At 39.4% G+C, this 16,531-nt stretch overlaps 1 protein-coding gene across 1 annotated transcript in view; it reads left to right on the top strand.

The window, feature by feature from the left end:
* LOC106877113 (succinyl-CoA:3-ketoacid coenzyme A transferase 1, mitochondrial-like) overlaps nucleotides 1-16,531 on the top strand; it is a 28,328-nt gene that overhangs the window by 5,305 nt on the left and 6,492 nt on the right. Inside the window, exons 2-9 of the mRNA XM_014925906.2 lie at nucleotides 4,979-5,084; nucleotides 6,347-6,480; nucleotides 7,253-7,345; nucleotides 9,162-9,311; nucleotides 10,693-10,799; nucleotides 11,916-12,084; nucleotides 13,363-13,477; nucleotides 14,769-14,863. Coding sequence (XP_014781392.1) covers nucleotides 4,979-5,084; nucleotides 6,347-6,480; nucleotides 7,253-7,345; nucleotides 9,162-9,311; nucleotides 10,693-10,799; nucleotides 11,916-12,084; nucleotides 13,363-13,477; nucleotides 14,769-14,863 — 969 coding nt within the window. The remainder of the gene's footprint in view (nucleotides 1-4,978; nucleotides 5,085-6,346; nucleotides 6,481-7,252; nucleotides 7,346-9,161; nucleotides 9,312-10,692; nucleotides 10,800-11,915; nucleotides 12,085-13,362; nucleotides 13,478-14,768; nucleotides 14,864-16,531) is intronic.

Below are 16,531 nucleotides of genomic sequence, written 5' to 3'. Positions count from 1 at the left end.
ATATATATATATATATATATACATATATATATATATACATACACACAAACTCTCTCACATATGTATATTGTCCTGTTTATTTTGTTTGACCCACAAAATGTATATACATACACTGTACATAAGCATTATCATTCTGAATTTGTTTATCTTTTTCATTGTCTTTGTTTTTTGGGGTTTTTTTTCCTTTTTTTTTTGAGTCTTATCTATTAAATATTTTCCCTTTCGTTAATCTTTTTTGCACTTTGCCCTTTAAGAAGAGATGAGACGTCGTAAAGTATGCTGCCGCATAGTGTCAAGTTTGTATCTGATTCTGTTGATTTCTGATCAAAGGCAATCTACCCCTTGTCTTATTTTTTTTTGTTTCGTACACTTTAAGACAGCGGGGTATGATCTGATGAAGATTTAACTGCTATTTCTAGCTGGTTGGGCGACCATATAGAGATTCTTAATTCATGTAGAATCCCCAACATCTTTGGCCTTGTAGTAAAGATTGTTTGCCAACATAACATGGCAGTCCTGGTTTAGGACGAATGTTGCTGTAATTTAGCCCCAGGAGACATCGTCTCCAGCTGGTTATACGATATGATCTGTGTCCTTATATCTTTGAACAAGGGGCTCTAGCACCCCCACTCAGCTCAAAACAATATCTGTGCATCGCGATTTCCTGCTTATTTCCCTTCATCAGCACAGATATAAGGATATAGATCATGTCGTATAGTCAGCTGGAGACGATGTCTCCTGGGGCTAAATTACAGCAACATTCGTCCTAAACCAGGACTGCCATGTTATGTTGGCAAGCAGTCTTTACTACAAAATTACTGAATATCTCACATTGTGAGATTTAAAAATAGTAATTTTCTAATCTTTGGCTTTGGTGAACAAATAATAATAATAATAATAATGATAATCCAAGGTGCCACACAGTGGGACTGAACTCGGGACCATGTGGTTGGTAAACAAGCTTCTTACCACACAGCCACACCTGCACCTATTAATGGTAAGATGCTATGGATATATTTTCTCGGTAAACTTTCCTCACAGTGAATTGATGACGAACCTACCTATTATCATTTAAGTGTGTATACGTTTTTAGGAGATACCCTGTATATGCATTTTGTCACAGAATCTGTTTTAAGGGTTACAGGTATTAGGCTCTCAGTTTTCTCATTTTGGTTCTTCCTTTTCCCAGCTAATTCCATGACTATACAGTTTTTTGGAGGGGCAGTGTATCTCTTCCAAATTGGCCTTATGGAGGCATAACTGTCATGTTTACTCTGCTATTCTATCCTGCGTCTCTCTTTGCAGACGTTCTTGTTCTCAATTCTTTAACCAGGCTGCTGCTGCTTTCTGCAATAAACTGCAAGAGAAGTGCTTTACTACTCACCAAATGCCTCGAACTAGATTTGGTAGCAACACATTCTTCAATACTAATTCTACCCTCAGTCTCCTTTCCTCTGCTGCATCTTTTAGCTGTTACTTGTTTCAGTCATTGGCCTGCGGCCATGCTGGGGCACCTCCTGGACGGGTTTTAAGCAAACAAAGCACTTAAGTTTTTCAATTTTTAAAATTAAGTCTGGTACTTATTCTATCCATCTCCTTTACAGAACTGTTATGGGGATATAAATAAACCAACATTGGTTCTAAATAGTGGGGATGGATGACAAACAGACACAAAGACATAGATATATAAATACATGCATACATAACTACATCATCATCATCATTTAATATCCGTTTACCATGCTAGCATGGGTAAGACAGTTTGACTGGAGCTGGTAAGCCAGAGAGTTGCACCAGGTTCCAGTCTATTTTGGCTTGGTCTCTACAGCTGGGTGACCTTCTTAATGCCAACCATTCCACAGAGTGTACTGGGTGCCTTTTGTGTGTCACCAGCACTGACCACAACTTAGCTTGAGGTGTCTTCTGAAGCACAGCAAACCACCAAAGGTCATGTTCACTTGTCATCACCTCAGACTCAACAGGGCTGTGGAGTCGGAAACAAGGGGTAGCTGGAGTTAGTAAAACCACACCAACTTACATTATCTTTATTCTTTAATATAAAGCAGTTCTAACCTAGGGGCCTACTCAGAGTACAAGTGTGTGCATATGCTTTATGAGATATATAGACCACGATCACTTAATTACATAGAGAGGAGTCGGAGTCAGAGGTGCCAATAGTAGAGAAGTCGGAGTCAAAGTTTTTTGTTTCGACTCCACAGCCCTAGCTAGAACTGCAACACTGCATGGTAGCTCCCTGTACTGTGTGTTGGTGGACAGGATACTTAACTGTGAATAGTTCAGTCTACCTAGCTGTAAGTAGGTACCACAGTGTGGTAGAGCACAGTGTATTATGTCCATGATTAAGACACTTAACTATCAGCAGTTCAGTCCACCTAGTTGTAAGTAGATACCCCAGTGAGGGCAGTTCATTTTATAGCCACTCTAATTAGTTCAGAGTGTAATTGGCATTGTTAGTGAACTGAGAGGTGTGTGAGATGTCATGTGGTAAGAGATATGTTAATTAATTGCAGTGCAATGTTCTAATCTAAATAATAATTGGTAGAAGTGAATTTCTTGTCACACTGACATGCTAACTTTGATAAAATATTTTGAAATAGTGAATATTTGGTGTGTCCACATTCAGTCTGATTATGTTAATACCTGTACAAAATCCATAAGCTGAAATATATTGTTTTTAAAAACGTGTTTACCTTCTATCTTTCTAGATCACCTTTCTATCTTTCTAGATCAAAGTCTTATGTTTGTTTACCTTAAGCCACTGACTGCTTCATGTATCTACTTATGAATATATAAATAAATATATATTCCGTTTATATATTTGTTTTGCAAGATTGTTGATGTGAAATCGTGTGTTGAAACAGATGTTCTTGTACTTGGGGATGGTCATGTTGCCAGTTTAGCCAATAAAAACACACGCACTGTATATTTGGTGTTAATTTGCTTCAGCTTTATATTACATTACATTAATCCTATTTTGACCAGAGTTCTTTCGTCACACTTCTGTGACCTCATCAGTGGTCCTTTGCTTTCTTCTTTCTTATGTGTGTCCCACCTTGCTAACTATCAGCCATCTTTGCACAAACCTTCTTCATGTTTCTCCCATGTTTTTTCTTATTTTCTTACTAACCAGCGTCCTTGATTATTAAAAATTATATTTAATGCATAAACACAGCCTGAAAGATTGCTATAAGATACATGGCGTATTTTATAAATATACCCATTTCAGTAACCTAATTGTATGAAATTAATAATAGCTCTTTCAGTTGTATACTTAATTTGATATATATATATATATATATATATATATATACATATAAGCTTAAAAAAGCCATCTGATAGGATGGTTATCAAGCTAGTATGTAGCTTTTCAGCAACTAACCCTGAATGGGAAGATCTGCAAACAGATCTCTGACTTATTTACATTATTTACATTTGACGGATATTTGTCCTCATCTTGTTTGTTGTTAACACAACGTTTCGGCTGATATACCCTCCAGCCTTCATCAGGTGTCTTGGGGAAATTTCGAACCTGGGTTCTCGTTCCTAAGGTATTTTTCAATATTGTTGTTATTATTATTCAGGTCACTGCCTGGAATCAAACTCTGAATCTTGGGGTTAGTAGCCCGTGCTACTAACCACTATGCCATATGCCCGAGGGCAATTATGGAGTGAATTTTAGGGCTTATAAATCTAATATTCTCCTATCCTTCCTTAATACTGGTTCCCATATGCTGTTCATATCTGCACTCGGTCTGCTTAGGAGGTTGTTGTGTCCTAACATATGTACTGCTTCTTTTAATTTTCATATTTTCCAGTGGTTTTCTCTGTCTATTATTTTAACTTCATCCCACAGGGGGAGGTGTTCTCCATTTTTCCATACATGATCAGCTATACCCGATTTATCAATATCTCCCCATGTCACAGCTTTGCAATGTTCCTCTACCCTTATTTTGAGGGGGCGGCATATTTCAACTTTGTGTAACCTACCACATCTGCATGGGATGGAGTATACGCAGTCTTTGGTCATATTCTCTTCTATTGGAGCTTTTACCTGAAGGAGATATTTGCGAAGTGTTGTATTACTTTTGAATACTGTCCTGATGTCATATAGGCCACATATCTTTTGTATCTTTTCAGAGAGGCCTTTCACATAGGGTAGACAGACTGAACATTTTATTGGTTTCATCCCCTCTTTTCTTCATAATTGGAGTGGAGAGTATGTTTTTAGGGTAGTTGTTGCTTAATAGATTGTTACTGAACTTGATCATTTCTTCGTGGTGGGTATCACAATCGCTACTTATATTCATTGCTCGATGTTTTAGGCATTGAGCAATCCCTCTCTTTACACCGTATGGATGGTGGGAGTTGAAGTTGAGGTATCGTCCACATAATCTCGAAGAGTTGTGGAAGCTCAGCCACAGAGGATGGCATCTCCGTGAAGATGGTAAAGGATTTGTATGCATCTCTTCCCAGGCGCATTGAAGCAATTATTCAAGCTAAGGGAAGCCACACGAAATATTAACAATGTACAGTAACTTCTTGAAATGAAAATTATGTAATAAATTTTCATTATAGACATTTTCCTGTTTTAAAACACTGTATCTTGATTGGTTTATGTGAGGTGGCTGAAAACTTTTGCATGGCCATTTTTGGTGGTCGTCTCGCATCTTCCCCTCTCATTCAGAACCCCTAATACAAAATATAATGATTAGGTATGGAAATGACCCCAACAAGGCCAATGTTTCATCTGTAAAAAAAAGCAATGCGAAATATCCACTTATAAGTTGGCAATTGGCAGAAATTTCCAGTTGTTTAAAGTGACCGAAGACTTTTGCATGGTACTGTGTATATATATATATATATATATATATCTGTCTGCACCCCCTCCGTCCTTAACAAAGTTTCCATGATACTCTGTAAAGTTTGTTCCATTATATATCACTTCTCTTCCTTTCAGTCTGCTGTGAATTTTAGCACCACAAACTCTCTGGATGCCAAATTCTATGAGTCATTTGAAGAAATTGTTGCAGACATCCCAGACGGCGCTAAACTTTTGGTAGGAGGTGAGTTTTTGGTTTATCATTTGTTTCTGAGGCATCAGCACAGGGTAAAAATCTCTTAGTCAAGGGTAGAAGAGCAATGCTTGTTGCCCTTTTTTTCCCCTTTGTGTGTGTGTGTGTGTGTGTATTCAAGGCCTCCAAGGAAACTGGTGAGAGAGAAGAGGAAGAAAAAAACCATGATCTGGAGGTTTCTGTCAGCACAGGCATGACTGTGTGATTAAGAGGTTTGCTTCCAGGTTCTGTGGACTTGGATTCAGTCCCACTGACCTGTGTATCAAATGTAACACTCAAGACATATTTCTCTGGCATCCATGCATCATAGATGATACGTGTTCCCAATTTTCTTTCATCCACCATTGTCTTGAGACTTATAAAAAGAAAACTTTATCTTCATCAGAATGTATTAAACAAGGACTAACTAAAAGTTGGAAAACAGGTATGGACATTTTAGATAAACTTAGGAAAATAGTTTGGCCAGGCAAGATATATTTCCCTGGTATCCATGCATCATATTTGATACATTCCCCAATTTTTTTTAATCATCAAAGTAACTTCGAATTTAGGAAAGGAAAACTTTATATTATTCAGAATGTACGAAACAAGCGTTAACTAAAAGCTTAAACTCAAGTGTAAGTGTTTAGGTCAAACTTCGACAGGTAGAGTTAATATCACAGATAGCTTCTCTACAAAGACACATTTTGTTTAACATAATTAAACCAAAGTCACACTAAAGCTGTCTCTTCTAATAGAACTGCTTAACACCTTTGCCTGTCCTGGGTATCAAATGTGATACCCAGGATATATTTCCTTGGGATCCTTCCATCATATTACAATACACGTTCCCATGGATGTTTAGAACAAACTTACTTCTTGTACATACCCTACAATGTCATTTTGAAAATATACAATTATGTCATTGAAATGATAAAGCTACCAGACGATGCATGACTAATTAAAAGCAATGTTAATAAATAAGCATTACATCTCGGAGTGGTTGGCGTTAGGAAGGGCATTCAGCTGTAGAAACTCTGCCAGATCAGATTGGAGCCTGGTGCAGCCTTCTGGCTTGCCAGTCCTCACTCAAACCGTCCAACCCATTCTAGCATGGAAAGCGGACGTTAAAAGATGATGATGATACATTTGACCGAATAAGCACAGATATGGCAGGATTGGTTTTGTGCCAACAAATGAGGGATTAGCGTATGGTAGATGGAAACGGATAAAGAAATCTTCAAGTCTCATGGTTATTTGTAATTCTCTTTCAGGGTTTGGTCTTTGCGGAATTCCCGAGAATTTGATTGATGGTCTGTTAAAAAGTAAAGTAAAAGATTTAACTGTCGTCAGCAACAATGCTGGTGTCGATGATTTCGGACTTGGCTTGCTGCTCAAACAGAAACAGGTGAGCCTTAATGGTGTGTTAATTAGTTCGTTATTCAATGTGTGTTGTTTGTCTGGTAAGAAGTTTGTTTCACATCCGCCTGGTTCCAAGTTCAGTCGTGCTACATGGTACCTCGGGCAAGTATCTTCTGCTATAGCTATGGGCCGACCAAAGCCTTGTGAGTTGATTTAGTAGACAGAAACTGAAAGAAGCCCATTGTATGTATATGTGTGTGTGTTTGGTGGAGTGTCTTTGTGTCAGTATTTGTCCCCTACTACATCACCCCTAACATCTGGCCACCTTACTTCCAAGACTGCAACCCCCTTGATTATTATATGTGGGGTGCAATTGAGCGAGAGACCAACAAAACTCCTTGTAACACCAAAGATGAACTGAAGGCAAGGATTATGGCAGCATTCACCAAATTAAACAAAGAAGCCATCCAGAAGAGTTGCAGGAGATTCCGAAGTCGTCTGGAGTCCCTGGTTGAAGCCAATGGCGATTTTATTGAATGAATTTACTCTTTAGTATTTCAAGATCTTTTTATGTAATCTTGGTAAATATATCTGTTAAAATGAGATGTCAGTGTTATTCTCATTTTTGCATAATTTAGACGACAGTTTATTCACCGAACCTTGTATGTATGTGTGTGTGCAATTTGAATAAATAAGCATTGCATTTGACAGAATCATCTGTATGTTGAAGGGTTAGACACCAAGCATGTTCAATATGTAACCTGTATAATGACCGAAAGATTGTTGTAATGCTTTGTTCTGTGAATTAATTCTTTCAGATTAAAAGGATGATCTCATCATACGTCGGAGAAAATGCAGAATTTGAGAAACAATATTTGAGTGGAGAACTAGAGGTAGAACTCACTCCTCAGGTAAGTGACACTTCATTCTCTCTGGGGTCATGTTTAGGTGTTCTTGTGGGGCTGAGACCACAGGAAGAGCAGATGTTAAGGTGTCCACTTAACAGCTGTGTGGTACCAGGTTCAATCCCTCTGCATGTCATCTTGGGCAAACTTTGCATTAACTAATGGATTATAAATGGAAATTTGTGAGATGGAAACTGTATGGAAACTCTGTATTTTTCTCAATGTTTATGTCTGGCAGCTCATGTGAAATCATCAAATTAAGTTCGCTGACATTTTTTTTACCATATTTCTTTTAAAATGCATTGCCTTTGTTTCAGTTAATTTTGAAAATAATGAATTTAGTAAAATAACTTTGTCATTATAAAGCTGGTGTTTGGAACATGAATTTTTGATGGAAGGTTTTAATTTAGATCACTTTTACCCTTTGGTTACCATATTTCTGTTGAAATACACTGACTTTGTTTCACTTGGTTTTGAAATCAAAATGAAATCAAATCACAATCAAATGGAAATTATAGTTGTGGTTCCCGTGCCGGTGACATGTAAAAGACACCGTCCGAACGTGGTTGATGCCAGCCTCCTTGCCCCAACTGGCTTCTGTGCCGGTGACACGTAAAAAGCATCATCCGAACATGGCTGATGCCAGCACCGCCTTGACTGGTTCCCGTGTTGGTGGCACATAAGAAGCACCATCCAATCGTGGTCGATGCCAGACTCCCATGGCCCCTGTGCCGGTGGCATGTAAAAAGCATCCACTACACTCTCAGAGTGGTTGGCATTAGGAAGGGCATCCAGCTGTAGAAATATTGCCAGATCAGACTGGTGCCTGGTGCAGCCTCCTAGCTTTCCAGACACCAGTCGAACCATCCAACCCATGCCAGCATGGGTGCTTTTTATGTTGCACCAGCACTATCAGGGTCACCAAGTACCCTGCAAGGGAAAAAAGATAAAAAAGACAATAATCCCTCAACTGGGAAGAGGTTGTCTTTGTAGCAATTGAGAGATTAAAAATATGTAGGGTCCTTGATAGGTGTCTTGCTACAGGACACAGGATACCCCAGTTGGAAAGGAAAAGAGAGTAAGTTGGAGGGTAAAATAACGAGAGCAGTAGTGTGAGCAATGATGATGAAGATGTGTTGGGACATGTCTTTGAGGAACATTGGAGGTGGTGAGAATAGGTGACGTGATACAGAGGTTTGAATTGGGTATATATATATATCATCATCATCATCATCATCATCATCATCACTGTTTAATGTCTACCTTCCATACTGCCATGAGTTGGACAGTTTGGCAGGAGCTGACCAGGCAGAAAACTGTACTAGACTTCTATCTGTTTTGGTATGGCTTTTTAAGGCTGAATGGCCTTCCTAACACCAACCACCCAGCAGAGTTGACCGAGTGCTTTTTACGAGGCACAAGCATAGGTGAGGTCAGTTTTGGCATGGTTTTTACAATTGGATGCCCTTCCAAATGCCAACCACTTTACAGTGTGGGCTGGATGCTTTTTATATTGCACCAGCACTGGAAGGGCCACCAAGTAACTTGCAAGACAAAGAACCTTTGAAAGGGGAGGGGACAATGGAGGAGGTGACCATGTGTCAGATGATGAAAGGTTAATGTGTGACAGAGAGATAAAAACAGGTGTTATGCTGCAGAGGAGATAACATGATTATCCAACCAGATTTGACGGGTTACATGGGGTGAAAATAACATAACTGGACTCCCTTGTATTGCATGCACCCCTGACGTTTGTCTCAATGAAATTTTACTGTTTATATTTTCTCTGTGTCACTGAAATTGTCTAACTCTTGTTTTCTAGGGTACTTTGGCTGAAAAGATCAGGGCAGGTGGGGCTGGCATCCCAGCCTTTTTCACACCAACAGCTTTTGGTACATTAATCCATGAAGGAGGGGCACCTATCAAATACAAATCTGATGGTGATGTCGCTCTGGCAAGTCCAACACGGGAGGTAAGTTTTACTGGACAATTGACCACTGCTTAACCAATGGAGCAGTCCTCTTTGAATATCATCATCATCGTCATCATATGTCTGTTTTCCATGTTGGCATAGAGTTGGATAGTTTGGCAGAAGCTGACCAGCCGAAGAGCTGTTCAGGCTCCATGTCTGTTTTGGAAAGGTTTCTATGGCTTAATGCCTTTCCTAATGCCAACCACTTCATAGAGTGTACTGCATGTTTTTAAGCAGCACTGGTACGGGTGCCTTTTACATGGCCCCATCAATTATGAGCCCTCAAGATTAAGAGAGGGTTGCAAAGGATGATCCTTTGTGCAAGGGCAACCATATTTTTACCTAGTTTGATGTATCTTTTCAAGCACGGCAAACCACCAGGAGTCTTGGTTCCATCATCCCCTCCTGAGGATCCTTTCTCGCCACTTCGTCCCATGTCTTCCTGGGCTACCCCTTCCACATGTTCTCTCCACTTCGTCCCATGTCAGGCTCCATGTCTGTTTTGGAAAAACACGAACTACTGCAATAATCCTCCCTTCTCAACACATGTAATATGTATGTGCCTATGGGTATGTTTGTACGTAAATATATATATATATATATATATACACGTGTATATACATGTATATATATATGTATTCCTCATTTATATACCTTTAGTCGAACAAATTGGCCCTGGGACTTATTCTTTGTAAGCTTAGTACTTATTTTCTCTGCCCCTTTAGCTGAACCCCTAAGTTACAGGGACATAAACACACCAACATTGGTTATCAAGCAATGGTGGGGGAACCAACACAGACACACAAACACATATATATATATACGACAGGCTTCTTTCAGTTCCGTCTACCAAATCCACTCACAAGGCTTTGCTCAGCCCAAAACTACAGTAGAAGACACTTGCCCAAGGTGCTATACAGTAGGACTGAACCCAGAACCATGCGGTCAGGAAGCAAGCTTCTTACTATGCAGCCACTAGTTGGTTTATTCATCCCAATTGTCCGAAACATGCCAGACAATTACTAAAATTAAACTCACTGGAAATAAACATAGAGTTTGAATGTTCAAATTCTTCATTCCCCTTATTATCAATATTGTACTTCACACTCTAAGTAGCCAAGAAATCAACTGTAACATCACATGGGAGCTAAAGAATGTTCACCAAAAAATGCACCATCTGAAGGAACCAGCCTTGGCATTTTACTAAGAGAAATTTGGTATCTGCCTGGATATTCTATCCTTCCTCTTACTATATATATATATACATATATATATCATTGACATTATTTCTGTTTCATACTCCACCCTGCATTCTCACAGTCTCACTGGCTCTCTCACCTCTGTCTATATATATCTATATATTTATCTGTCTATCTTCCAGAATAGAGTATTTAATGGTGTAAACTACATAATGGAAGAAGCCATCACAGGCGACTACGCCCTCATAAAAGCCTGGAAGGCTGACAAAGCTGGTAACCTTATATTTCGGTAAGTGTCTCTCTCTTATACACCCTTCCACTTATCTGTGGCCAGTCAGTCAATTATTGTTATCTTATCTTTGGTCAGTCAGTCAATTACTGTATTTTATCTTTGGTCGGTCAGTCAGTCAATTACTGTTATCTTATCGATTACTGAGAAAAAGTGGTTCCCAAACTTTTTCGGGCTGCCGCCCCCTTGACACCCAGGCCACATTGCTAGTGCCCCCACCCCAACTGACCATCACAAACACAGACCTCTTTCAGAAGCAAATTCAAAGCAACTGTATTTCACAAATGAAACTTAACCTAACAAACCCATTATTTTGATGTTTTTACATAAATCGCTACCTTATTATTGCCCAACTTTTTATATGAATTGCTACCCCATTATTGCCCCACTTTTCTTCAGCGCCCCCTTGGAACTTTCCACTGCCCCCAGGGGATCAATACTGTCCACTTTGGGAACCACTGTACTACATCCTGTCCACACCCCTTCCCGTCATGAATTCTCATACCTGGGCAAGGCTAGTAGTTACCTATGCTCCCAACTTTGTCCTTTCTGCATAGCGGTTCTGCTATTCTGTCATTCTTGATTGGTGCATTTTGTTTACCAAACCTGAAAGCATAAGTTGACCTTCACATGATTTGAACTCAGAATGCACATCATCATCAGCATATGCCTGTTTTCCATGGTAGCATGGGTTGGACGGTTTGACAGGCGCTGGTAAGGCTGGTTGTCTGTTGTGGCATGGTTTCTACAGCTGGATGCCCTTCCTAACGCCAACCACTCCACAGAGTGTACTGGGTGCTTTCTATGTGGCACCAGCACCAGTGCTTTTTATGATAATAATGATGGTATTTATAATCATAAAGGTAATGTTGATGGTGATGATGATGGAGATGAGGACAAAGATGGTGATGGTGGTGGTGTTTATAATGTTGGTGGTAATGTGATTTATTATTATGTTGATGATGATGATGATGATGATAGTATTTTCGATTGATATGGTGATGGTGTTGTTGATTATAATGATAGTGATGTTGATGATGATGATGATGAGTGTTGAATGTTGGTGTCTATAATTGTTATGATGGTGATCTCTTTTTCGTTTTTTCTGTGTCCCAGAAAGACAGCAAGGAACTTCAACCCACCAATGGCCAAAGCTGGCCAAATAACAATAGCCGAAGTTGAAGAAATTGTTGATGTTGGCACATTTGCCCCCGAAGACATTCATCTGCCGCACATCTACGTCCAAAGAGTAATCCGAGGATCCCACTACGAGAAGCGAATCGAAGTAAGGTTCTCTTCCTCCCTCCTTTCCTTTTGCTCCCTGTTCTCCCCCCCCCCAACCCCCTGCTGCATTTCAGTCCCTAACCTCAGAGAGGGTACCCCTACATGGACACTCGACTTGTTGTTTAGAAATAGTAACCAAAGCTTCCGCAAATCAGACACCATGATTTAAAATGCTTACAAGTGAATGACTGCAGAAAAGTTATATGCACGTAGAGAATACCAGAAGACCAAGGGCCAACATTTTGTGTGGGGGTAAAAGGAGTGAATGTAGGACTGCACACACAAACACACACACTTGTACATGTAGACTCATGTATATAATAGCCACAGGTGTGGCATTGGTGGTAAGAAGTTTGCTTCTCAACCACATGGTTCTGGGTTCAGTCCCACTGTGTGGCACTTTGAGCAGGTGTCTTCTATCTTCTGCAACGGCCTTGTGAGTGGATTTGGTAGACAGAAACTGAAACAAGCCCATCATTATATATATATATAATTTATATAAGGGCATTAACTATATAGTAATGCCTCACTCTTAGAGGGACTAAATAAGTCAAAAACTACCAAAAAATAAGCAACATATTTACCGAAAGCGAGGAAATGCAACTTTCAAAATTAATCTCTTAAAAACATTGAAAGTTGCATTTCCTCGCTTTCGGTAAATATGTTGCTTATTTTTTGGTAGTTTTTGACTTATTTAGTCCCTCTAAGCGTGAAGCATTACTATATAGTTAATGCCCTTATATAAATTATATATATTTATGAGAAAAAAAACGATGAGTTTTTTTTCCTTATGGGGTTTTTTTCACGCTGACTACTTGATGAATTCTTATAAAGATTTTATCCTATATTATATTATCTATATATATATATATATATATATATTATTATTATTATAAGCTTGTAAGGAATGAAGCCAGTATGCTCTGCTGGATGTGTAATGTCATTGTGCATACTCGACAGAGTGTAAGTACCTTTGAGAGAAAAGTTGGACTTAAGAAGCATCAGATGTGGTGTGCAAGAGAGACGACTGCACTGGTATGGTCATGTGGCGAGAATGGATGAGGATAGCTGTGTGAAAAAGTGCCACAGCCTAGCAGTTGAGGGAACCTATGGTAGAGGCTTGTCGCGATATCCTTAAAGCCAGTAACTTTTCAGCACCACCACATATATATACATACACAGACCTACAGACAAACACACATCTGTCTTTCTACCAATTTATTGATGACAGTCAAATAATATTATCACCCTCTCTCTCTCTTTCTCTTTCTCTGATCAGCGTTTACGTTTGAGGAAAGAAGACAAAGAAGATTCGAAACCTCCATCTCCTGCTGCAAAACTACGAGAACGCATAATAAAACGAGTGGCTGTCGAGTTCACAGACGGCATGTACGGTATCCTTTCCACCATCTTTTAATCTCCAAATTATTGTTTGTGTTGTTGTTGTTGTGGTGATGGTATGATGAAGTAGAGCTGAGTCATTGGTAGGTAGAGTTGCATTGAAATTTATCAAATGTTGCATCAGAACATCTTTTTTTGTTCTCACTCTCTTACATTTCCCTATAATAACTTTCTACTGTCCCCTGTGATCCTTACACAGTTTTGTATGATTCCTCTACCTTTTCCTCCAATCCCTTGTATTTTCCCTACGATAACTCTTCTATCTTATTTCTTTATTGCCCACAAGGGGCTAAACATAGAGGGGACAAACAAGGACAGACGAAGGGATTAAGTCGATTACATCGACCCCAGTGCATAACTGGTACTTAATTTATCGACCCTGAAAGGATGAAAGGCAAAGTCGACCTCGGCAGAATTTGAACTCAGAACTATGCATTTCGCCTGGTGTACTAACGTTTCTGCCAGCTCGCCGCCTTCTATCTGATACACTCTATCTCCTGTCATTCACAACTCCTTTACATTCCTCTACGTTTCCCTAAAATCTCTCTACAGTCCTCTACATTTTTCTACAATCCTTCTATAAATCTCTACACATCCCTACAATTCTTCTACACTCTCTCTACAATCTGTTTATGATCTTCTGCATCCCTCTACAGTCCTTTACCATTTCTTTATAATCCCTCTACATTTCCTTTATTCCCTATAATCCCTACCATCATTCTATAATCATCTACATTTCCTGACTTTCTCTCTACAACCCCTCTACAATTCTCTGCAGTTCCCTACATTCTCTTTACAATCTTCCTCAATTCCCAACAATCCTTCTTACAGCCCCCTACATATCCTTGTAGTATCTTACAATTCACATTTCCCTACAATCCCTCTACAACCCTCTTCATTTGCCTACAATCTCTTCACAATTCTCTACATTTCCCTACAATCCCTCTACAACCCTCTTCGGTTGCCTACAATCTCTTCACAATTCTCTACATTTCCCTATAATCACTCTACAATCCTTTAAATCTCCCTACCATCATTCTATAATCATCTACATTTCCTGACTTACCCTCTACATCCTCCTACAATCCCTCTCCATTCCCTTACTTTTCTCTTTATTCCTTCCGCTACCTCATCAGTCGCCCCTAAATGCATTTACGGTCCTTTTCCCTTTAATAATGATGGACTTTCAGTTTGTATGAATCTGGTCCACTCTTGCACATACACACACACACACACAGACGAAAAGAGCTTTTGATTTACTCTCCTTAACTCTCTGCAAACCAGTGAATCTTGGAATTGGTATGCCAATGTTAGCCAGCAACTTCATCGCACCTGGCATCACAGTCCACTTACAAAGCGAGAATGGAATCCTTGGTTTGGTAAGCATCGCTGTTCCTTTGATGTTTTTTTTATTATTGTTTTGGCCTGGGTGAACTCTGAACAGCTTTATTATTGAAAGCATTTTATCCACCTTCATCCTATGTGATTAATGTATGCTTCTTCTCCACTTCCTCATCATCCAAGACTTATTGAGACAATATTTGTTGGCTGGGTGCTCTTTCTGTTGCCAACCCTCACTTGTTTTCCAAGTAAACTACTCTTCTTTTATTCTACTGGTTTTCACACTTCTACCAAGCTACAAGATGTATTGTTTACAGGAGACATAAATAAATTTGATATCACCATCACAAAAACGCAGTACTCTCATTTATTTCTCTTTCTCTCCAGTAGAGTCCACCACAGACGCTTGCCCAAGGTGCTATACAGTGGTACTGAACCTGGAACCATGTGGTTGGGAAACAAACTTCTTACCACACAGCCACGTCATATATATATATATATATATATATATATATATATATATATAATTAATTAAAATAATAGGATAAAATCTTTTGCAAGAATTTTGTCAAGAAGCTAGCGTGAAAAAATTCATAAGGGAAAAAATTATTGGAGTCTAGTGTGTGGCATTATTCTGTAGTAATGCCCTTATATATATATATATATATATATATATTTAACGGATTTCTTTCAATTTCCATCTACCAAATCCACTCACAAGGTTTTGGTCGGCCTGAGGCTACAGTAAAAGACACTTGCCCAAGGTCCCACACAGTGGTATCGAACTTGGAACCAAGTGGTTGGGAAGCAAGCTTCCTTAACGCTCATGCTGTATAAACGGAAATATAGTCCAGGCTTTAACATTATAATCATTGCTAAAGTTCTGCTACAGTGCTGCTCTATAAATATATCCTGTTTTAGTAAAGGCGTGAGTTCGATTCTCGGCAGCAGGTTGTGTCCCTGAGGAAGACGCTTTATTTCATGTTGTTCCACTCTACTCAGCTGGCAACATTGTGTAGGACTTGTGTTTCAAAGGGCCAGCCTTGTGACATTGTGTTAGGCTGAATCTCCCAGAGAATTACGTTAAGGTACGCAAATCTGAGGAGAACTCAACCACTTGCCCAGATAGTTCCGTTGTACGGATCAACTGCAACTCTCGTCGTCGTAACTGACGGAGTGCCATTTTCTTCTTTTTTTATTAAATACGATTTATTTACTTTTTATTTGTGTTTCATTCAATACATGACCATATATACACACACACACACTTTACTTCACACAAGGACACATATGGAGATGCACATCCATACATACAAACATGGTACATAGTTGCAAAATACACACATTCGCACACGCACACACAAGGAGACAGAGGTACATACATATACAAACACACGCACACACACACACACACACATACATAAAAAAAATACACAAACACGGACATGCAAGCACATGAATATGCAGAATACATACATACAGATGCACACACATACATCTGAGACCCCCTTCGGCCATGACTGACCATGGGATTGCACCTAGAAAGTTACCCTCCCTGACACAAGTCCTAGCAAGGTTGTTTTATGGAAGACCAGCAGTCGCCCATGCATACCGGCCTCTCATCTCCACGCCACCAGTGTTATCCAAGGAAAAAAGCAAAGGCCGATACTCATATACACACATACATACATACACGCATATGCACG

The sequence above is a fragment of the Octopus bimaculoides genome, chromosome 24 (assembly GCF_001194135.2).
Source record: "Octopus bimaculoides isolate UCB-OBI-ISO-001 chromosome 24, ASM119413v2, whole genome shotgun sequence".
Classification (NCBI taxonomy): domain Eukaryota; kingdom Metazoa; phylum Mollusca; class Cephalopoda; order Octopoda; family Octopodidae; genus Octopus; species Octopus bimaculoides.
The sequence above is the reverse complement of the archived record's forward strand: the minus strand, read 5'-3'. Positions and strand labels throughout refer to the sequence as shown.